Genomic DNA, 23,971 nt, shown 5'->3' with positions numbered 1-23,971 from the left:
GGGTAAGATGAGACATTCAGTTAATTTCTTGAAATTGTTATATTTGTCCAGCTGCGTCGTTGTATTCATCATGCTCTTTGAGCCAAGTCATTTTCAATTCTAATGCAGTCATTCAGTTGATCTCTTACCTATGTGGTTTGTTTGATTTTTTGTAAATCTTAAGTCGCACCTTTTTTTTGCCGGCATCGTGTTTTCTCGAGCATACTTGCACCACTACATGCTAGACAATTGCTTGATTGCTGATATGGATGAAAGAAGGTACCTAGGTTGTGTATCCGGAGATCTAATGTCGGAGGCTTTAATTTTTGGTATTTTTGGTGAAATTTTTTGGGATAGAAACGAGTTGAAGATCCATTCTCTCGGAGCCAGCTAAATCTGATGGATGATTAATGTTTGCCTGGATAAATATTTGTGAATAAACACCTTTTGTGACTTAATTATATGATGACAGCTCGCCACACGCAAACATTAGAACTATCGATGCACTCTGTTGTGCTATCCTTAGTTGGAGTCATATTATCTATTTTTCAAAATGTCCTTTGTTGTTCAGACTCACAGCAGGACCACATTTTCTTCATCATGTGCGTCTGTGGTCATCTTGCTCGTCAAGACGACATCGTGGCGGCGTGGCCAAGGATTTGAGGAGACATGGAGGACTCGCTCGCCTTCATGCTGGTGGTAGCCGAAATTCTAACTCGGTCAGGAGTTTCTCGGCACCTCTGGTTCCCATCAGTCCTCATCATCTCCCTGATGTGACCTCCTTCAGCATGTAAGTTTGAGATTATGAGCTATTTCCATGATGTGTTGTGGTGTGAACAAGGTTATTTTTTTATCTCAAGATTTCCATAACAGACCGGTTACCGGATTTTCCGCATCTTCCTGATAAAAAGAGTTACCATTCTAATTTTTCTAAATTTGAACATCGAAAAAGGGTCAAATAACATCCATATGTTACTTCTAACTTGTAGCATCCCATGGTGTCGTGTTATTGATCCTTCATGTGTGTGTCATGGTCCTGTTATCGAATCCCATCCACCTCATGTTTCCTGCGCTTAGCGCTCTCCGCCCATCTCTCTCTCTCTCTCTCTCTCTCTCTCTCTCTCTCTCTCTGGAGTATGGGCCCTTCGTGGTTTAAAAAGGGGGGAAACTAGGTACATGATAGAATTTGAACCGGTGACCTGTGTGAAGAGACGAGCTGCACTAAAACTAGGTACATAAAGAATTTGAACCGGTAACCCGTGTGAAGAGACGAGCTGCACTGACAGCATGACCAGGCGCATTTTTTGCAGCTAATAGGGCCACAAATGAATGCGGAATTTGTTTGAACTTTTGAAACGGTGAATATCACAATTTTCAAGATTTTTTGGAAACGGCTCTTTCGGTCCCTACCGACAGAAAAGAAGGGTATCGGAATAAAAAAAACCTTGGGTGGTACATAGCAGTTGCATATTGAGTGGAAAGCCAAGGTTTAACCAAAACCAGAACGTCAAATGTGAACGTCAAATATGGTAGATCTTTTTTGTGATAGTCTCACTCAATCGACACCCTATAAGATTATTTGATGTCCTTTTCTATTTGTCCATCTTGCTCTCAAACAACTACTGCTTATGTCGATCTGTTGTGATTCGTAGATGTAGAGCAGGAGATGTCTACATCGTGTTGGTGTTTTAACTCGGTTGGAAGTGAAAGTGTGACTTGGTGAGACAATGATGAGGTATGTATAGTTGAGAGGAAAAGGCTCTTTAAAAAGGGAATTTTGTGTGGGATCGAGCCTGAAAGACCGATCCCAGTCATATATCCATGTCGATGTGTGTGGTGTACGTGTTGCTCTTAAGAAAGAGACAGACTGTGAGCCGATTATCTTCATAGTAGATACACTCCTTTTTTTTAGAACCAGTAGGTACACTAACTTGAATAGATATTTTGCGGTCATTGGCCTTTTCATTAAAAAATATAAAGTAAAGAATATTAAGATTTGTTTTCTAAGTGTCGCCGGCATTTGTTGGTGGGAGAGCCATGACGGGTAAGAATATTTGAATTTAATATCATTTTGCACATACTAATTTTCGTTACATGTAATTCGAATATATTCAAAAGATGGGTGGAAAAAGATCTACCATATGTAAAAATGGTAAAAAAGAATAAAGAGAAAAAAATAAAGAGGGGCATTCCGAGAATTGAACTCGGGACCTCTCGCACCCTAAGCGAGAATCATACCACTAGACCAAATGCCCTTGGATGTTTGGTTTTCCTAAACAATCTCTGTTATTCAGCTACTAGAATAAATACATGGGTGCACGTGAGCACTAATTGCAAGACGATCTGAATCAGAGATGGAGTCAACTACTCTCTTGTCGATCTGGCCATCACGTGAGCATGCATGCACGGCATTGGCGGTATGCTCTCCAGTGAACGACAGACAAGTTCAGAAAAAGTTCAGGAGGTAATGTTGATTCTTCAGGAATGTTTGTAACTAAGTTACTGTTGAGGTTATAAATCACTCTTGTTCAGAGAGTACATACGTCTGATTTGGCCCATCTTTTTTATCCTTGTGTTCCATTTACCGCATTCTCCCACTTGTAATAATATCAAAATAAAAGATCCAATCCAACCAAATCTTATGCACGTGATAACAGCTTTCTGGCAAACTGGATGGATGGATCAGCTGGCTCTAGCTTTAGGTTGTCCTTTGAGGTACGCAGATGCATGATCGCATCGGTCCCATCAACCGACGGCCGCCCGGCCGGAGCTTAGCTAGATGCCGATCCACTATCTAAGCATGCACGACGAAACGCAATTTGGATGGATGGATCGGCTCGCGCCCCACGCAGGGGGCTTAAACAAGTAGCAGGAGTGCCTACGAACCGATTAACAGCTAGCTCTTGTAATTAAGTAGCACAAGTAGTAGCAGGTAGCGATCTCTGAATCTGACCCATGTCGACCGTCACATGCCATGCGCATAGCACTTCTAATTTGTTCCTGTTTGATCAAATGCAGGTTATGTTTACTCTGTTATCACCGTATAAGTATGCAGTACAGGTGTGTTGGTGTTTTTTCTTTTATCGGTGTGTTGGTGTTTCCGTTTCGTTTGTATCCCTGCAGGCGCAAGCATGTTTTGTCATGATACAGATCGATGCATGTGCCATCCGCTCGCTCCCCCATCGGATCCGCTTCCTCTGCTGCTCTCCGCCAAGGAAAAATAAATAAATAAACACATGCTAGCTAGCTAGCTAGCTAGCGGCCAAAATCCCCCCTTTGGTGAATAAATGCTGAGCACAATACGATCTCTGCCAGAAATTTTGAACATCGTCCCACCGGGCCATCAGCCCATCACTAACCGATCACGAAATTTTGACCCAATCTAGTGTTTGAAACGGGTCTCAAACGCCTGAACTGACCGACACCCCTCATACCGAGCCCGAGTATGGTGTAGATATGGGGGAGCCCGCCACGTCGGACTGATGTTGAGGTCCCACGCGGAATCGTCTGGAAACCCGATGGTTTGAAGCTCGTTTACTTCATCGGTCGATATCGGCCCGTGGCGCCCCTCCGGCGGGCCAGAGCCGCGTAGTGCCTGGTCCGGCAATTTAAGCTGACCGTCGGCATAGAAACCCTATCCTCCACATTTTTCTCCGTCCGTCCGCTGCCACTTTTTACTCCCCGTCTGTCGCCATTAGTAGCCATGCCCCCACACCGCTGGATAAGGGGACACCCATTTCTAACGCCGGAGCGTCAACTGCAGCTTCTTGAGCAGATCCGGGCAAGACGCGAAGTCCGGATCGCCGCCGGATGCAGTGGATCCAGAGAAGGACGATGAGGTTGAAGAGGAGGGGGAGCCGGAGGATGATGTGGGGGACGCCGGGGATGCTGATCTCCAAGCGGAGCATAAGGCCATCCTCAATTCCCTCCGGTTGGAGTCGGATGCGGAGTCGCCGGCAGGAGATGGAGGCGCAGCACGCCGGGGGAGGAGGAGATGTTCGCCTACGTGGATGAGAGCAGGAGGAGGAGCCGGAGCCCTCCTACGCTCCCGTCCATCCGGGGGGCGGCCGACGTCGTGGACATCTGCGACGATGAAGATTAGCTAGGATAGTATGTAGTACATAGGATTTTTCTTTTTGCATGCTTTGTATTGATCCAGGGGTTGAAATATGGGATGCAGAGTAGCTAATTTGAGGCATGATCGGTCAGCGTCTGCGGACGTGGATGTTTAAGGGACCGGATTTGTCAAGTCCCATGCTCTCACAGTTTTGTACGGGGTCATCTTCCGCTCAACTCTCTCACCAAGGTTCAAATCTTGCCGCTCGCATTTATTACTAAATTTATTTCAGGATTTCCGGCGATGCACATTTAGTGGGAGGAGACGTTTCCGTCGATGACGAGATGCTTACGGTGACTTCGTAAATTTTAAGATGATATGCCGGCTCAATCTATCGAAAGGTGTTCATAGAGATAGGATGTGCGTGTGTGCGTTCATAAATGTGAGTGTATGCGCGTGTATATGAGCGCTTACGTCTGTATTGTGTTAAATAAAAACTCTCTGAAAACAGTGGTTTCGGGCAGTGGCCATGCTGCCGCGGCCGTGGTGTACGATGGCTGCCGCTTTCCGTCGGGGCCGGGCCCGTGCATCCCTCAGTTGATGCGGCAGATCAGGCCGGCCGTCGATCTCGCCGTGGTCCGACCGCCGGATCGGGTCGTACCCACCCACGCGCGCCGGCATCTCCATCGTGCCAGATGAGATGAGACGAGAAGAACCAAACCTTGAGATGCGATCCAAAATATCTCATCGTGCCAAAGATGAGATGAGGTGATTTTTTGGAGACGCGAGGCATCCATGCGCCGGGCATGCACGTGTGCCAACGGAGCGGAGGAGGCACGCACCCGACGTGGCGGTCCCACACCCTCGATCTGCTCCACTTGCACGTATTGCAACGTCGTCGTTTGTCCATTCTCGGGCCTCTGGTTCGTAGGAATCTCATAGAATTTCTATAGAATATGATTTGTATAGAAAAATTTCTTTTAAATCTCTTTGGTTTGTAGGATTGGATTCTTATTTCTACGTAGGATAGGAATCAATCCTTCACATTTTAAAGGAAAAAAATATTAGCCAAGACTCAAGGCAAAAATTCCTATCATATACATCAAATGACACCTCTTTCTCTGTAGGAATTGAGATACATGTCATCTCACTTACTATGATTTTTTTTATTCCTATAACATTTCTATCCTATGAACCAAAATAGGCCTCAGTGTGCGTGTCCAACCCGATCCAACGGAGCACAATATGAAGATGGATTCACGACTTTGGGGTTGCCACAAACACGAACACGAATATGCAAATGAAAGTTAATTTAAGCTTCTGATTCAAAAGACGCAAGCGATTGAAAAATCCAAAACCAAAAGGGAAAAAATGGGCAGGGGCTGCGCCGTGTTTGAAGTCCGGGTCGAAAGGTACATGTATGCGGAAACAAAACTCGGACGCGTGTGGTGCCAACGGAGCTGAGCGGGGCTTCACGCTCGCGCGGGCGGTTGTCCCGTCCGTCCGATAGCCGCTTGCCCGCCTTTTTTTGTTGGTAATAATAAAAGCGTCGCCATTTGTCTCTGCTTGTGCGTTTTATTTCACCTTAATTGGTAGTCTAGATACATCCGTATGTAGATAGACAAATCCAAGACAAATAATTCGAAACGGAGAGAGTAGTACGTGTTTCCAACAGCTTCGAGTAGTGGTGTCTTTTGCAAAAAGGATGGGCCGATTAAGTCCGACTCGCCGGCGTGCGAATCCATCATATCAGAAATGGCGCCGTGATAACAACATATCCCCAACTGAAAAAGAAATGGAATATGTACTAAGTGTAACAGAAGAAGGACAGCGAGATTGGGCCCAGTTCAAATTCAAACGCCTTATTTTGTTTTTAGTAGCGTAGGAGGAGCAATAATTGAGCAGGGTGGTGCAGGACGGACGGATGGATCGAGATGGCATCTGCATGCATGTGTGTACCCACATCCACATGCGGCCCCATGATCTGATTCCGATTCCGATCTGTTGGTCTCCAGTAGCCCTGTAGCCCGCCCGTTTAAAAGCCCCGGCATTGGCAGCTCGCTCCACGCTTCCCTCCGCCCCGGACCGGACCCAGCCAGGTTGGTTTCAACTTCTTCTTCTTCTTCTTATTCTTCAGTTAAATTACTCTTCGTCTTCAGTTATGCAATGCACTTGATCTCCTGGCTACCAGTGCTACTCTCTTGTGTTCCTTGTGCAATTTTTCTTCCTTGCCTCCCTCCTCTGTTTTCTCCGCCCGCATACAGAGAGACGGTAGATGAGTGGGAGTATGGATCCGGTGTTCCGACTAGGTTCATCCACAAATGTCCGTACGCTTCCCTCCGGCTCTAGTAAGGGCAGTTTCGTCAGGCGTTGCTTGTTCTACTAGCAGTAGAATAGAAGACGCCAAATGGAGTGAGGGGCACGGGAGTAAATGCGCACCCCCCCACCCACCCCAAAACCTCATCTCTCCCAAACCCACGCTCCAAATACTACTACTGCCAACAGTCCCCAGCCGAGCGCCTTCCCTTGGAGCGGGGGATCTGCTCTGCTCTGCTCTCCTCACCTCCTCCTCCTCCTCCTCCTTCCCTCCTGGTAAGCAGCTCCGCCTCGATTGATCGATTGATTGTCGCAAGCTGTTCGTGGGCGGATCCGCCACTCCCGCCCGCGCGCACACACCCACAAAGCCTGATTCTTTTGCTGTTTCTCTTCCTTTTCCTTCTCGCCGCCTGCTCCGCCGGGCAAAGCCGCACCCCGCGTTCCTGCGTGCGTTTCGGCCAAGCTTTCCTCCGCCGGATCCACCAACTCCTGGGCAGGAGCAGGATTCTATCTAGGTTCTTGTTCTTGTTGTTGTTGAGACGATTAGACTCTTTCTTCACCCTGGTGTCGAATCCTCAGCCGGAATACAGGCAGATCTGTCCCTCCTGCACCGGGATTCTAGGTCGTGCCACTTTAGGCAGGCAGGCAGTTGGATTCTTTTCTTTTCCTTTTTCTTTTTTCGTGAATACAGCTCTTGCGAAAATCTTCGGTCAACGTTCGCCCCTTCCTACCATGTTATTACCTGCCATAGGATTGCTAATTTTGGCATGAGTTTCCCGCGGATCTAGATCCGTCCGTATAAGTTCTTGCAGTGCCATATATAGTAGGAGTACGTTTCTTGCACGTGCCTCGCAGCTGCACAAATCTGGCTAAACTACTGTCATGTTTCCCTCAAGATAAAATGGTGCAGCGCAAGTTAGACACGGCGTTCTCGCATGTCAAATTCTCAATGTCAGATAGTATCAGTGCTAGGAATCCAAGATGGTGCAGCAGTGACAACCCAGCATTTTTTTACTTTTCGTGGAACTCTGAATGAATGACAGGAGGTGTGTTAGGGAATTACTTATGGTTGTGCATGTAGTCCTCATGGAATTACTCATGTCATGTCCAGTTCCTTGGCATCTACTAGGTTGCTCTGCCTGTGAATGATAGTGCCTGTCACCCTCTTAACATGTTGATCCACTTTGTGCAAAGAACATGCTCCGTGTTAGATGTCACTGCATCATTTTCACCTAACATCATGTGGCGATTACAAATAGGATACAGATGGATGCATCTTGGCAACCAAGCCATGAGAAAGGGGCTAGTCTGCTTTTGTTATGTTTTGCCTTTGCTGTTTACAGTTTAACCCTAGCTAGTATATGCTTCCCTGTTACTCTTATATATACCATCATGCTTCAGCTAACATTACTGATGTGATGATGCCCAATGGCCTGGCAGCTGCATTGCCCTGCTCGTGATAGCATCTGTTTGTATAATAGGATTTTTTTTTTTTTTTGGAAATGGAGGAGGACCCCTCGGCCTCTGCATCTGTTTGTATAATAGGATATGCTCATCCATGTTGCCGCACCATTTTCAGTTAGTTTCATAACATTATATGACAATTAAAAATTCAAAATGGAATTGGGATGGATAAAGAGTCTTACTGATACAGCCCTTGGTCAATACTTATATGTCTTTGGGGGCCATGACAATGCTACTGTTCTGTTCTTCTTTTCAGCCTCGCCTGTGCATAACTTCTTCCTGATATGGAATTGGGATGGTTGTGCCTGGCAGTCATGAGAATATACTAGTACTGCTGCTTTTGTTATTTATCACCTTTACTGTGTATATTCTTTCTCCCTGATATACCTTCCTGTTACTGTTATATCATCAATCATGGGTCGGCTAACATCTCTTTCTACTCTTTTCATTTCAGAAGTCAGCCTCCAGCCATGGCGGACCTGCAGACGCCGCTGGTGCGACCAAAGAGGAAGAAGGTTCTGGTGGACTACCTGGTGCAGTTCCGATGGATCCTCGTCATCTTCGTGGTGCTTCCGGCCTCGGCGCTCATCTACTTCAACATCTACCTGGGCGACATGTGGTCCGCCATGAAGTCCGAGAAGAAGCGGCAGAAGGAGCACGAGGACAACGTGCAGAAGGTCGTCAAGCGGCTCAAGCAGCGCAACCCCAAGAAGGACGGCCTCGTCTGCACGGCCAGGAAGCCGTGGATCGCCGTCGGCATGCGCAACGTGGACTACAAGCGCGTCAGGCACTTCGAGGTCGACCTCTCCGCCTTCAGGAACATCCTCGAGATCGACGCCGAGAGGATGGTCGCCAAGGTCGAGCCGCTCGTCAACATGGGCCAGATATCCAGGGCCACCTGCCCCATGAACCTCTCCCTCGCCGTGGTGGCGGAGCTCGACGACCTCACCGTCGGCGGCCTCATCAACGGCTACGGCATCGAGGGGAGCTCTCACATCTATGGGCTCTTCTCCGACACGGTGGTCGCGCTGGAGATCGTCCTGGCCGACGGCCGGGTCGTCCGAGCCACCAAGGACAACGAGTACTCCGACCTCTTCTACGGCGTGCCCTGGTCGCAGGGAACTCTCGGGTTCCTTGTCTCAGCCGAGATCAAGCTCATCCCCATCAAGGAGTACATGAGGCTCACCTACACCCCTGTGAAGGGCCCTCTGAAGGAGGTCGCGCAGGCGTACGCCGACGCCGTCGCGCCGAGGGATGGCGACCCTGCAAAGGTCCCCGACTTCGTGGAGGGGATGGTGTACAGCGCGACGGAGGGCGTGATGATGACCGGCGTGTACGCGTCCAAGGAGGAGGCCAAGAAGAAGGGCAACAAGATCAACAGCGTGGGGTGGTGGTTCAAGCCATGGTTCTACCAGCACGCGCAGACGGCGCTGAAGAGGGGCGAGTTCGTGGAGTACATCCCGACGAGGGAGTACTACCACAGGCACACCCGGTGCCTCTACTGGGAGGGGAAGCTCATCCTGCCCTTCGGCGACCAGTTCTGGTTCAGGTTCCTCTTCGGCTGGCTGATGCCCCCCAAGGTGTCCCTGCTCAAGGCCACCCAGGGTGATGCCATCAGGAACTACTACCATGACAACCATGTCATCCAGGACATGCTGGTGCCCCTCTACAAGGTTGGAGACGCTCTGGAGTTCGTCCACCACGAAATGGAGGTAAAAATGTTCCTCTTCTGCGTAACATTCATGCAGTTATGCTTGCATCAAGTCTTTTAGCTAGGAATTCATATTCCCCTTTTGTTGCTTACTCTGAATGCTCACTGAATATTGACACAGTAGGCACCTAATTTTGCTGCTTACGATTCACTGAATGTTGATATGGTAGTAACTAATAGGTGGCTGATATTAGTAGGTACATAGTTAATATTGCTGCTAATATTAGTCTGAAAGAAAGAAAGAAAGAACGAATGCTGTTGGTTACTCTGAAACTAACCGAAGAACGTTCTGTTTGGTGTGATAATGCTTATGACATAACAGGTGTACCCGCTGTGGCTGTGCCCTCACCGGCTGTTCAAGCTGCCGGTGAAGACGATGATCTACCCGGAGCCGGGGTTCGAGCACCAGCAGCGGCAGGGGGACACGAGCTACGCGCAGATGTTCACGGACGTGGGGGTGTACTACACGCCGGCGTGCATCTTCCGGGGGGAGGAGTTCGACGGGGCGGAGTCGGTGAAGCGGCTGGAGCAGTGGCTGATCGAGAACCACAGCTACCAGCCGCAGTACGCGGTGACGGAGCTGAACGAGAAGGACTTCTGGCGCATGTTCGACGCGTCGCACTACGAGCACTGCCGGCACAAGTACGGCGCCGTGGGCACCTTCATGAGCGTCTACTACAAGTCCAAGAAGGGGCGCAAGTCGGAGAAGGAGGTGCAGGAGGCCGAGGCCGCCATCCTCGAGCCCGCCTACGCCGACGAGGCCTAGGCCGTCAGCTCCTCGTCGTCACTCTGGATGAATTAATTCGCTTTTGCTTTGCTTGGTTATTTTGATTATTAATAAGTAGAACTTGATGGACGGGTCGTGTAGCGTTGGAACTTTGTGCGTAGCAGTGTCATTGTTGGATTTGCCCCGTTTTTAATCTGTGGAATTGGTTGTTATGTGACACTTTGACCCGGAGAAATCATCTTCTTCTGTCATGCATCTTCTTTCCACTAGTACGTGCTGTATGTGATCTTCACACAGCGCTCTGCCACTGTTCCCACTCTCAGGGAACAATGCTCTGTGATCTTATCATAGTCATAGCATAAATAAAAGATGCCTGCCTTGTTGCTGGCCAGATCTAGTTACAGTACCCCATAAGCTAAGATAAGAGTTACACACAGCCAGTGTTGGGTTGCATTGCAGTTGCAGACATGAGTGATCCCTTCTCATTCTCACTGAATGACGATGATTTCCTGCTAATTTCCTGCATTGTTGGTGATCAGATCTATATTGTGCAGCTACAGAGTTAGATAGATACAGTGCTGAGTTGAGTTACAGGCATATATGTACACACATCACATGGGTGAGCAAGCTAATTACATTTAAAAAGGGGTTGCACCTATGATATCAACCCCAACTAGTAAGTAAGCAGTGAGCTAAACATTTTCTGGTCTGGTTTCACTTTCAATTGAGCAGCACCTCCACATGTACCTCTATCTCAAATATATACAGGGGTAACACACTGGTTACAGGGGAAGTGGCCCCCGTCAGTGTTCTGAAACATGGTGTGTGCAAAAAGCTTGGGGTCGTCTACCGTTGCTGTCGGGACAGGAAGAACTCATAGTCCGGGTGCCTGTTCCTGTGGGCCTGGTCCTTCTTCCACACGTCCGCCCTGGCCATGGCCGCCGCGGCTTGGTTCAGCGTCGACAACCTTTCTTCAAGAACCTGAGATGGTTCACTTGACGAGGACTCTGAGTCTTCCGAACCGGATCTGCTCGTCTGAAACCACCACTCCCCCTGCAATGCAAGATGCAAAGAATGGTCGCATGAGCAAAACATGTATTTGCCGTTTCGAAAGCAAAAATAAGCCAGCAAGCACACTAGCCACTCTGTTTGTTTACACGACCATATTCGACTGAAACCATACATACACTTGACCACATACTAGACACACTGCAGATTAACTTGGGACCAAAACAAGCCTTTGCCACAGCTCAACGTTTCATTCGCGACAGAACTTTTCTGGCCATGACTTGGAACGAAACTACAAGACATTAAATTGGGATCTGTTGATGATAGGACCAACGAGGATCCCTCTTTAGCCAAACGAAGGGCTGACAAATAAGAAGCATCAAACCATTTCAGAGTTTGTTCAGCAATATCCATGTCACCGTCTGCAATTTTGCATCAGAACTAACATGTCTTTCAATGCCTGGGGTCTTAAAACCAACTTAAACAATCTTCGGTTAACCTGTATGTACATGTCAGGAGAAAAGCAGCCATATTACCTTGTCGTTGTAAGATTGCAAACCCATGACTGGCAAAACAGCATTACAATGGCCAGCCTGATCTGCTGAGTTTCCTCGATGAACCCAGTGTCCAAGAGAATGGTACGTCAGGAAAGCAGCCTGGAATTTCCCATCAGGTATACGGTATATGGGATACCACGCGACACAGTACCTGAAATCCAGAGTAACATGTTATCTGAAAACAAGCTCGTCCAAAAAATAGTTTCACATATCTATATGCAAGAATATGCTGCTGATGACGGGTCAGATACTACTAGAGCATAGAACGGACCAAGAGGCGGGATGAAGATCATGCAGGCTGAGCTCCAGATTCTTTGGGTCTCCTGATATTTGGCAATTTGATTGTTTTGCACCACCAATCAACTCCTTTACCCTAGTAAAATTGCAATGAGATTTCAATAAAATCATCTCACAAACAAAGTACCTTTCCAAGAGTTCAGTGTACAATATGAAGGTTTATACTACAATATCAGAGCATAAAAAAGGCTAACAAATGAGGGCCAGAATCCTGAACGCCTTTGCTCATGAAGGCAGAGACTCGCACTCACCTGTCAAATAATTGTCGCCGCCAAAATGGTTGTTCTGATTCAAAAAATTCAAATATGAGCTCTGTAGTCTCCAACTGTTGATCCTCTTTATCATGGAAAGCCGGTGAGCTATTTCTTTTATTAGACTCTTGAGGTAGAAGCTTCGCTAATATTGGGAGAGAGCTCATACATGGAGATGTTTTAGATCTTGCACCCATATCGGCTTCATCCTTATCAACGGTTCTCTTAGGTTGCCTAAACAATTGAACCGCAGATAGGTATGGCACAAAGTAGGCATTAAACTGATAACGACTATTCCATAAGCCTTTCGATCTACGGAGATCCTGTGCCTTCACTTCCAAGCCATAGCAGCCAGGTTCTTCATACCACTGCCAAATGCTACTTAGAGAGATATCTGCAGTCTGATGACAGCACAAGCCATCTCTAATCCATTCCTGTGAAGAAGAGTTGCAGCCAGTAGGGCAAGAGCTACAGTGCAGAACTGGAGAAGCAGAATAAATAAATTGTTCAAAATCAGCAAGAGGCCTGCCAATGTGAAGTTGAATATCTTCCGCTCTCTGTTGGGCGGTATGAGCATCACTCACTGCCTCTCTTATCATGCTGAAAACAGTTCCATTGTCAGTATGTCCTTGGCATTTCGAATCAAGCTGTCCAGATGGCTTCGGTTTAGCAGTCAACTCAGTAGCAACTTTGCTGCCTTCACATTTAGTTGATGCAGGAGCATCTGAAACATTTCTCTGCACTTCTATATTAGCAAAAAGAGAAACATCATTAGCTGGAACTGATGCTTCAACAACAGAAGCCTCTGGAACATCCAAATGTGTTATATCTTTCTTTCCAATAGGAACCCATTTATGTGACATGTGCCCAGCAGAAGAATATGACTTCACACATTGAGTTTCTTCCATTTCTGCGGCGCAAGGACCGACGCACAAGTTCCTGCAGTCCAAATCTGTTGATATGGCCTTATTTTCAAGGCAAAGAGAGTGACTATCGTCTTGAATGACCAATGTGCATGGTTCGTTGGATGTAACTTGTGGCACCAAATGAGAACCCAAGTTGTAAGATGCTACTGTTGCTTTTTCAGTACCAGTTATGATTGATGTATCACTGATGTCCCCGGCACATACTGGCTGTAACATCGACAATCCTTCAGTCTGTTGCGAGTGGTTCTTGGGCGTCTTGGGGCTACCATTCTTAGGAGCGTAGTAGTTCCTCGGCGACGGACAGCTACCCTTTTTACAAGACAAACTTGTTTGTTCATACAGAGACAAGGTTTGCTTCTTGTGCTGTTTGCAGTTTTTTCTACAGCGATGTTTATCCATTGGCCTATTTGGATCGTGCTGCACACCCTTGCTATCATCTTCTAGTGCACTTTTATCCTCAACTGCTGAAACAACCACATGTCCTGCTCCAGATGAGTTTTCCTTGTCAGTTTTTTCTACTTTCTGCCACACAGAAACTGGACTGTCTTTTCCACTATGCTTGTGCCTATTAGAACCTACTACCCTATTAGTCGCAGTCACATTAGTACAGCTAGATTTGTTTCTTGATTTCCTGCCGCTCCTCCCCGGACTAACTGGAAGAAACGTCTTGCTGCTACAGGCTTCACTGCTGCACTGAACTCTTTCAGAATGACTACTAGTATCAGTAACATCTTCAGCATGAGCGCCACTTAAATGGACATCTGTCAAATGGCATACCTTATTTACACTATCCAGACAAGTAGAAGCGCCATGTTGCAAACCATCTCGTGTATTTCCCTCAAAATCAATACTGCAATCCCCACAGTTTTCACTGTTCCAACCCGTAAAGAATGAAGCTGTTGTTGCATCACTGGAGTTACAAACACAGGCACACAATGACTTCTGGCAGCTATTGCTTCCTTCTCTCGCATGTTCAGTGACAGAAGGTTCACCAAATTCTGAAGAATCCGCAGTATTTGGCCCATCATTCAGGTAAGGAGCACCTTTGCAGCTAACTCTTTTGCCTACATATATATTAGATGACCCTGCATATCCAGAGCCATCCTTCCCATCACTTCCGTGTTCCACATATTCATTGTTGCTCTCACCATTATCTTTGCCCAAATGGGCATCTTTAACCAATGAGCAGGCAGATGACGAGGCATCTGACAATTTACCAGCTAGTAAATCAGGCAGAAATACCTCAACAGGAGAAGCGGTATCAATATGCTCTTCACAGGGGAGTTCTGGCAACAAATTAAGCTTTTCACCGGTTGCTCGCCTGCACTGTTTCCACTTGTTTACTTTCTTCTTAGAACTCCTTTTAGGAGGCTTGTCATCGTCATGCAAAATATCAGAATCAGATCCCAGAGGAGCAGTATCAGGCCCAGAAGAGGTACTTGCAACCGCGTGGCAGGGAGGGCAAGCTGTCAATGACTTCTTAATCTTTTTCCTATGCCGATGTTGTCCTACAGTGCTTCCTCCATTGGGATGTGGTTTAGAAGAAATGTCCTGATCATGCATGTTCTTTTCATTCGGCAGATCTAGCCAGTATACTATTGTTGGCTGTGGGAATAGTAACTCAAAGCCCTCTGTAGCAGCAGTTCCTAATGTCAAATATCTTGCCCTGTTGACCTCCTGTCTGCTAGATGAAAACGGCGCCAATTTCCAATCTGAACTGTGCCCAAGAGAAAGCACCGTAAATGGACTGTCCCTGCCACACCACAAAAAGACAGTAAACAAGTAGCTTCCCGAAAAACTGAATAACAGGTGAGAGGACCACAGTGACTGCCCTGAAAAGTAAAAAAGAAAAAGGATATTGAGGGCAGAAACTATGAAGTGTTTGGACATGGTGATTGTGTCATGCATACGAGAAAGGTACACATAGGTCACTGTAAGCTGGCAAGCGCAAAATGTTAACAAACTAACAGAGAAGAATAACAAAATGCATAAAAAGACAATAAAATGGTTGTTTCAGTGATAATTTGTTCGCGTACAACCATTTTCTAGTCATCTCACATTTTCACAAATGGCCCCAGCAAAAGAAAAGGCTTCATGACCACTATTTTCACACACAAAAAATCATCTAGGCAGCCTGGGATTTAACCCGGTGCTTAGACCCAAAATACCACTAAGTATCTCTTATAAAATAAAGGGAAAACAGGTAAATTGAGAGTTCAGACCTGAATACAGGGGCCAACCTGGGTTTGCCCCTGCCTATATGACACAGCGAATATACTTGACATGCAGCGGATTACTCACAATTAGTCAACAGTTATACATTTATACCTGCACTCAAGGTCCATACTGTACAGACCACCGTACCAATATTACAAATTATTGAATCGATATTGGCACGTTTTTAAGTGAAATTAAGAGGCACATTATTCATAACAGTTTACCTATCACTGACTACAAATATAGATATACACGCCTTACACATTCATCAACCAGTTATGTACTCCCAACCTAAGTTTCCTAGATTCATCAATCGCGACCCTATGATACAAGTGGAACATAAGTTGATCACAAACCCTTATTTGCCAGCCTTTCATATTCAGTAGCAAAGTGGGGCAGTCCCCAAAAACAGTCAAACAGATATGAACACCAACTGTCCCAAAATGGTTACGTATATGCGTTTCTTAAATTTTATTATTGCATTTCCTAACAGTAAGATATATTAGTGGTCTTTCCTATTGCTTCTCCTTTTTCTTCATTTTTATAACCCTGTAAAAGCTGTAGCTTTTCAAGTTCATAGAATTAGTTTTAGACTATTTCATTTCATGCATGAACCTCTTGTTTCACTAAATACATGTACTCAGCAGTAAATCAGATAGCAAGCTTAGTCAAGTACTCCCTCTGTAAACTAATATAAGATTTACTAGATCACTACTTCAGTACATCCCACTGAAGTTGGTTGTTATTAGAAGGGTTTGGTGACAAATAATTACCTGTTATCAGGGAAGCCGTAAACCGGTCTGTGAATTAGATGGTCCTGATCGATGAGAAGATAAAAGTGGCAATTCATTAAATCCCACGAGCAGATCGGTAATCTTTCTGGTGAAGAATGGAACACATTTGTGCGGTAGAATGTTATAAACCTCTGGAAAGAAGTTGTCGTTCCCAACCAGTCCGTTACACCGCATACGCGACGTGTTCTTCGGCCTTTTGTCAGTTACTTCGAGTGCACATGGCATGACATTTCTCGGCGATCCTGCAATGACAGTAGCAGATTTAGTGCAACACATGTGCGCCAACCACCGAAACTGCCTAATCAGTCATTAAGCAAGCCTTATATGTAGAACAAATGATATAGCAAAACCACATCTTGTACTAAACTAGTACTCCCTCCGTCTCATAATGTAAGACGTTTTTTGACACTACACTAGCATAAAAAAATGTCTTACATTATGGGACAGAGGGAGTAGTACATGAACCCAAATGGAACTGCCAGGCTAACTTGGAGCACCCTGGCCTCTCTATGTAATGGCATCATAAGCTCTACCAAGCAATGAACCAGGCAGCCATTAAGCAAGCAAAGATTTTGGTTAAGAAAGCAACAATGTTTACATTAGCGCCATCGTAATTCGTAAGCACTGATCTTAGCATGACGTCCGTGAAAATTCAGAACAGCTTGCGCTTAAGCTGTAGCAGGATCGAAGCGGCCGTCACTGAATCTCCGACTAATCGGCGCGCAGAGCTCTAATCACACGAGAATATGAACGAGCGGCGACCTGCCCGGTCGCAATCACGCGGGAATCTACACGAGCAAGCACAGATTCCTACCAAATCCGACCTCGCTCCTCCTAATCGCAGCGCCCAATCGACGGGCAGCAGCAGCAAGAAGCACCCCGCGAACGGTTTCTGCATCGGGAAGCAAGAGAAAGGCGGGGATTGGCGACGGACGGACCTCACGAGCTCATCACGGTCGGTATGTCGGTCGCCGGCGCCGGCGGAGAGCAGCGGAAGGGGCGGGGAGGCGAAATCCGGAGCGGAATCTAAGAAAAAAAACACAAACTTTTTGTTAGGAGAGAAGGGAAGGGGGGCGGGCAGCGATGAGGACGCCACACAAAAATTGGAGGCGCTAAAAAAAGGCAGGAGGAAAGCACGCGGATTCGCGGCCGGCGGCGGCGGCTTACTCGAGGGAAACGTGCGATTACCCGGAGCGATCGACGGCGAGGAGACGATTCTTCGGCGAGCGGCGGCGGCGGCGGCAGCTCTGCAGTGTGAGTGGGAACGTGTTCTTCGGATTTGGGAGGGGCTTGTGGGTGGCCGGCGGTCGTGCTTCCTGTCCCGTTTACTGCTGGGGACGCCTAGCAAAATGCACCTCACCTCACGCAAAAGAATGGGGAGATAGGGAGAGAAGGAAAAGAATATGCTTATCCAACAGTATTCCCTTTCATCTCAAGCATCTTTAATAAGTGTAAATAAAATCTCAATTTACAAAAATTTTACAATTATTGACTAGTGGTAGATTATAAAGCTGATGTGGGTAGAACAGATGAGCATGGTCAATGTCGAATTGAGACCGATGTGTCTTCGTAAATCTACCAGAAAATATCGTTTCGTCACAGGTCCGTCGATATAGTGTAGGAACAGATTACGACAAGGGGATCCGCTCTCTTCATTTCTATTCACAGTAGTTGCTGATGTGCTTCAAAGAATGATCGTGAGCGCTTGTGAACAAAACTTTCTTGCAAGGGTGGCACTCGGATGGATGACGACGCTTCTTCTTCGAGTCAGTTTTCCGGACTTCGATCCTCCTCAAGTTCGTTCATCAGGACGGATTAGACGGAGCTCCGGCGTGGGTTCCTGCCAGCTCCTCGGAGCGGCGAGGTTAGGGTTTCTCGTCGTGTGTACGCAACGACAAGATTTGCTGTCAAGTTCTTCAGGTCGATTCAAGAATTCAATGGTGACAACTGTAGCTCCTGAACACTGGTCCTTAGGGACACGTGCAAGAAGACTTACTGGCAGTCATCGACAAGGTTAGGCCGGCTCCGTTATGGGAGCAGCGACAGCGGCGCGTCGACGGCTCGCTCTTGCGGCGACAATAGTCGCTTGGTTGTCTGTGGACCTCGATGTAATTTTTATTATGATTGTGGTGTTTTGTACTTCCGATGAATCTTTATAATAGATCTGATATTAAAAAAAACTTTCTTGCGCACCCCATCTCAAAAACTCCCCCTTGTATTGTCCTACAATACAATACTTAATTATCCTTAAGGCTGAGGAATCTGCAACCATAAATCTCAAATGACCGGCCTTTCAGTAAACTTCTCGAAAACAAACCTTCACTCCTCTAAATATTGCACCAGAATTGGCCGCTTCAATGGCTAATACACTTGCCACCTCGGTGCCCACCTTCCCATAAAAATAAGAAATAGTTCAATCACCCCAGAATCGTCGAAATCCCCAACCTTTCTGACTCGCTCCTACGGAACCAAGGTCGAATGGATTGAAAAAATCAATCATTCACTGGCCTTCCACTCTCTCCACACAAACTACCCCCCTTGCGTTTCAACTTGTCATCGCCCGTTGTGATATTTACCTAGCTGCATGGTGTGCACCTTTTCTCGCTCATGGGGAAACCTCATCTTACTCTCAGCAGTCCTGGATAGCCTGCCCACTTATTTTATTATGTGCTTCTCACTCCCAAAAAGCGTCCTCAAAGAAATTGATAAGCATAGAAGATTTTTTTTTCCTGGTCAAACGACAACTCCTTCTTTGGGGCAAAGTGTCTGGTTGCGTGGGACCGTGTATGTATGCCAAACAAGCAGGTGGTTTAGGCGTTAAAAACTTACTAGCACAAATTTTTTGCCTTTTGTTGAAATTTGAATACAAATTCCTACACTCTTCACTTTTGCCTTGGAAGGACCGAATTCTCAACCAGTCCTTGCATATAGGTCTAGGTAAAAATGACTCCTTCATTGGCAAAGCCTATTTCAAGCATTTACATACACTCAGAGAGATCTCTTAGGTTAATATTGGCAATGGCTCCTCTAATTTTTTTCTGGCTAGGTCGATGGTTACTTCATGAGCCTCTCTCCACCACTTTCCCAGCCCTCTTTTCACACCGCACAAAGCGAAATGCTCTGGTCAGGAAATTTTTTATGGATGGGATTGATTCAGACTCGCATAGTTGGCTAACCTTAACCACTTCCAATGAACTACCTTCTTTGAGACTTTTGTTGCGGGATGTGCACCTCACTGTAGTTCCAGACGACAGATCCCTGCTCAATGACACAACTTTCTCCACCAAAGGAGCCTATGATGTGTTTGCTTCTCAGTTGTCTAATCTTACCTCACTCACATTTGGGACTCAAAGGTCCCTAGTAGGGTTCATGTGTTTGGGTGGTTGTTCTACTTGGACAGATTAAGCATTCTGGAAAATTTACACCGCAAGACCATCATTGAGTCATCGTCATGTCCACTATGTAATGTAGCTCCCCAAGATTGTGCTCATCTGCTCTCTTTTATTTTGCGGGGAAGTGCTCATCTGCTCTTCCTCTACCCCACAGCCACCTCCATTTGGACTGCGCCTACAGACATGTTTCACGCCACTAGTTGAGTTGTGGAGCTCGCCATGCCACCCGGGTTTGCCTCCATGGGCCTGGCCCTTTACTCTTTTGCTTATGCTCTGGAAAATATGGGATGCTCACAAATGGGGAGCCTTTTAGGGATGTACATCACTCCCCAAATGATGTAATCAGGGCTATAATCTTTGACCTCACTTTCCGGTCTCACCGTCTCAAGTAGGCGGACCAAAAAATCCACGTCGCCCTATGGCAGGATTTTTTTCTCCTCTCGCCTCATCTAAACCTTGTTGCTTATTTATTGTGACAGGCGGTTGTACTTTTGTGAGAGAGAGAGAGAGAAGAGAGAGAGTGTGTTTTCTATCATTATTCCTTTTGATCTTAATGTACAATCTTAAATTGCAAAAAAGCTGAGAATCGATGCAGGGAAAATATTTATATATTCCATTTTCATATGGGTAGACAACCATGGACATGGCGAATGGAAACCGATACAGATCTACACGATAGAAAAAGTGGATAAATATATTGTTAAACATGATTGTGTGGGTGTATGCTTATTTTCATTTGAATAAACATATCCTCTATTCCTAAATAGTAGAATCTCCCTCTCTCTCTCTCTCTCTCTCGGCTCCTCTCCCTTCCTCCTCCGGTGGCCTCGCCGACCAAAGCGTGGGAGGGAGAGAAGTTTGGCCCTCCTTGTATATAGTAGGCTAGGTTCGAGGTTGTGGCCTGGATTTGCCATGATGGCGACTGGCGTTATGTCATTCTGTGCAGCTTGCAATGGTCGGCAGTGTTGTTTTTATTCTTCCTTCATGGTGGAGACAAACAGGAGGTGAAGGATCTTGTGCGAACTCCATAAATAAGCATGCAGTTCCACCGAGATGATCCACCATGGTGGTTTCCATCCTCTCTTCTCGCCGCCAAGGTGATGTAAGAGGATTTGGCAGGAAATCGCAACATGGCTCGACTGCCTATTGTGTTTTCTCATCGGATCCGAGCTTCCGATGAGAATGCTGTCTTGCCCTGATCGGAAGTAGGGCCTCCAGCTTGACCTCAGCTGTCAGATCCATCATGATGATGAAGGTGTAGCAGAGGATTTGCAATGAGCTGGAAGCTATAGATAGGACCGTGAACATCAAAGATGGTGGTTATAGAGGAGCTATGGAGGCCATTGTGACATGTCGGTCTTCTCCGATGGCCCATCCTATCTTCTGGCCTAATGGCGGCCCAAGCTATTCCTCCCGGCCATGTTTCCATAGGGGAGGCAGTTCTGCTTCTGGATTGATTCCATGGCATGGTGCCATGGAGGTCTTGTCGGCCCAAGTGGTGCTGTCCCCGGCGCCGGCGAGCTTGGTTCTGGTAGGAGCCACACTCATACCCGATTGCATTCCTTTTTCAATGTAGGGGTGCTCTTTGCAAAAAACAGGATCTTATTGTCCTTTTCTATTTTCCTTGGGTCCTGGTGTAATATGTACCTTGATGATTATCTAATGGAGTTATGGGTCTCTGGGGACCCTACTACTGTTTAAAAAAACTGTAGCATCTCATTATGGAATTTTCTTACATTTTGATGATGGCATGTCATCCCTCCCACGGTTTTCTATCCCACCGCATTTTTTCTTCTAGACTTGTTCCGATTGATATTTTCAGTAATCTTTTGGACCTATTAAACAACAACATAGTGATTATTACATACTGTACTAATCAATTATTTCCAGCTTGCATGTCGACTCCTTAGTGTCATGATTTGGTCGAGCGAGAGATGGTTGACTGGCTAGAATTATAGTTTACTTGCAGGGCCGGTCATGAGAAGTTGGTGGCTGAGGGCGAACCTAGAAGCCGGGGCCCCTTAATATAAACTTCTTCGGACATTTACATAGACGGCATTTTTTCTTTCAATATGTAGCTATATAAAAGATGCACATGCTGCTTATAACAGGAAAAAAACACATAAGGCAACAATGCTTACCTCAGTCGACATCAACACATCTAGTGCCAACTTCATGTATGTTCTTTTCTATAAGTTTTTTTTTTGCTTTTTGATGAAGGATTAGACCCATGTTCCAAGCCATGTAGATAATGAGGAATGTGAGTTAAATTTCATTAATTGTGAAAATTGTTGAAGAGAGTATTCACTATATTACTTGATATCATATATAGACCCGAAACATAGATTAGTGGCCACTTTTATCCTCAAGATCTAAGTTGAAATCTTTTACGACCGTCTGAATGCACTTGACAGTGACTACAATTTTCCTGGAGGGGTATAAGTCTTAATTTCAAAATCGAGACAGTCCTACAAATATACGGTAAAAGAGAAGCGAAAGACTGGTTGGATGAATACATACTTATGAAAAACTAGATGAACTCATGGTTGCGACTCGTGGTACCGAGGATTCCGGGTCGCCGGTAGGCGGCGGCGCAACACCAGGTTGTTGCGCACATCGGCGATAATGTGTCAACGAACAAGAATTCCAGTCGCAATTGATGAAGAGTCGAAGACAAAACGAACATGCGAATGATCAGATGTGACGAGTGACGATGCTTCACATATCGCTAACAGCAATTGGGCCTAGCCCATCTACACCCGTTCGTGCCTGCTTTCCTCCTTTAATTTTCCCCCCTGCCCAATATGTTTGCTGGGCTATATTACACATACATAGCAAATCATGCCCCCCCTTGACCTCGGCCGAAGGCCGTCGTCCCTCCGACCCTACACCAGGGCTGGCCCTGTTTACTTGGCCGGCTTGTCCATGTTTTATACCAAACTTTTATATTTTTAAATTTACTTGTACAATGGACAAGCAAATATGTTGTTTAGTAGTATAATTTTCTGTTAGCTAGATGGTGTAGTTAATCACATAAATATATTGCTAAATATGAGTTATAGCCTGTTCTTGCTATACATTTCTAATGTGCTATATTGCTAAAAATATTAAAATATATATTATTCTATGCACATATATTTTGTTTGTATGTACATGTGTACCATGTATTTTAGTATCGTTGAATAATATCGTAGAAATCTCTAAAGCGTATTAATATCTTAATAGTGGTTTCCAGTGTATTATTAGCTAGGTATAAATCTTCAGAAACTTCTAGTGTAGAAATTGAACCGTGGGGAAGATGTGTCTCGCAAGTTGGGTTCAATAATAAGTTCATAACATATGCTTGCTTTGTACTCCCTCCATTCCACAATGCAGTGTTTTCTCTATCCTCGTGCTTCAACTTTGACCGTAAATTTAACTATCAAGACCGATTGCGGCAGGAGCAAAAGTTATATTAGTGAATTCGTATTCGAAAGAAGTTTTTAATTATGTAACCTTTTTTCCCGCCGTAGTCGGTCTCGTTCGTTAAATTTATGGTCAAAGTTTGACCTCGGGAAACGCGAGCGCACTATATTTTGAAATGCGGGGAGTATTTGTCAATGAAATAACATCACTTATAATAATCACCGACAAACACAAAAATGATGTCAATTCTACTCGGTGCTCTTGAAACCCATCCGATTTCCTTGTCTTCGTGGAAGCAAAATAGGCCACCACCAACGGACATTGCGCATTAGGTGTGGGAATGCTTAGAGCATCTCCAGCCTTTCGTTTCTTCAGGGGGTTTGAAATATCGCCGCCTACGGGCGAGCCGGTGCTAAAATTGGCGTGGGGGTGATTGGGTTCCTAGCCGCCGCCCCCAGGCGCCGATTTCGGCCCACTTTTGGCGCAAATTTGCCCACTTTTGGCGCAAAATTGGCCCGCTATCAGTGCAAATTGACTAATGCCGGCCCATATTCGCCGTGCTTCGGTGCAAATTCAACATAAAATATATTTTTTATCACATAGTTCATCACAGAAAATCAATAGAAATCAAATAGTTCAACAACAAATAGTTCAATACAAATTATATAGTTCAACAAATAAAAACTCATATTTCATCACACGTCGAGCTAGGCGTTGCCCTTGAGCCTCCATAGGTGCTCCACCAGATCCTGCTGCAGTTTTTGATGCACTAGTGGGTCTTGGATCTCCTGACGCATATTGAGAAAGACCATCCAGGTAGGCATGCGGCCGCCGGTATCCCGCCCTGCGCGGCCGGAAAGCTCGCCCAGG

General features: G+C 46.0%; 2 protein-coding genes and 1 non-coding gene across 7 annotated transcripts; 1 reads left to right on the top strand and 2 right to left on the bottom strand.

Moving 5' to 3' along the window:
* Nucleotides 1-2,162: 2,162 nt before the first annotated feature.
* TRNAP-AGG lies at nucleotides 2,163-2,234 on the bottom strand. Its single transcript has one exon. It is a non-coding gene; the product is annotated as a tRNA-Pro (tRNA).
* Nucleotides 2,235-6,092: 3,858 nt separating this feature from the next.
* On the top strand, nucleotides 6,093-10,505 carry LOC119330116 (delta(24)-sterol reductase-like). Of its 2 annotated transcripts, none has more exons than XM_037603234.1 (3): nucleotides 6,093-6,135; nucleotides 8,271-9,528; nucleotides 9,850-10,505. In XM_037603234.1, exons 2-3 carry the CDS (start codon nucleotides 8,287-8,289, stop codon nucleotides 10,291-10,293), a joined length of 1,686 nt encoding a protein of 561 aa, XP_037459131.1. In that variant the 5' UTR covers nucleotides 6,093-6,135; nucleotides 8,271-8,286; the 3' UTR covers nucleotides 10,294-10,505. The 2 variants fall into 2 exon arrangements, with proteins under 2 accessions (XP_037459131.1, XP_037459130.1); XM_037603233.1 differs by lacking the exon at nucleotides 6,093-6,135 and adding an exon at nucleotides 6,507-6,628.
* A 245-nt stretch (nucleotides 10,506-10,750) lies between these two features.
* LOC119330115 lies at nucleotides 10,751-17,649 on the bottom strand. 4 transcript variants are annotated; one of them, XM_037603231.1, is made up of 8 exons: nucleotides 17,493-17,649; nucleotides 17,243-17,330; nucleotides 16,434-16,546; nucleotides 16,284-16,327; nucleotides 12,368-15,046; nucleotides 12,091-12,192; nucleotides 11,799-11,970; nucleotides 10,751-11,307 (listed from the first exon to the last, which is right to left on the bottom strand). In XM_037603231.1, exons 3-8 carry the CDS (start codon nucleotides 16,527-16,529, stop codon nucleotides 11,101-11,103), a joined length of 3,300 nt encoding a protein of 1,099 aa, XP_037459128.1. In that variant the 5' UTR covers nucleotides 16,530-16,546; nucleotides 17,243-17,330; nucleotides 17,493-17,649; the 3' UTR covers nucleotides 10,751-11,100. The 4 variants fall into 4 exon arrangements, 3 of the variants coding, with proteins under 3 accessions (XP_037459128.1, XP_037459127.1, XP_037459129.1); XM_037603230.1 differs by having other exon boundaries at nucleotides 17,472-17,638; XM_037603232.1 differs by lacking the exon at nucleotides 16,284-16,327 and having other exon boundaries at nucleotides 17,472-17,637.
* Between the last annotated feature and the right edge of the window lie 6,322 nt (nucleotides 17,650-23,971).

This window comes from Triticum dicoccoides, chromosome 7A (genome assembly GCF_002162155.2).
Source record: "Triticum dicoccoides isolate Atlit2015 ecotype Zavitan chromosome 7A, WEW_v2.0, whole genome shotgun sequence".
Classification (NCBI taxonomy): domain Eukaryota; kingdom Viridiplantae; phylum Streptophyta; class Magnoliopsida; order Poales; family Poaceae; genus Triticum; species Triticum dicoccoides.
The sequence above is the reverse complement of the archived record's forward strand: the minus strand, read 5'-3'. Positions and strand labels throughout refer to the sequence as shown.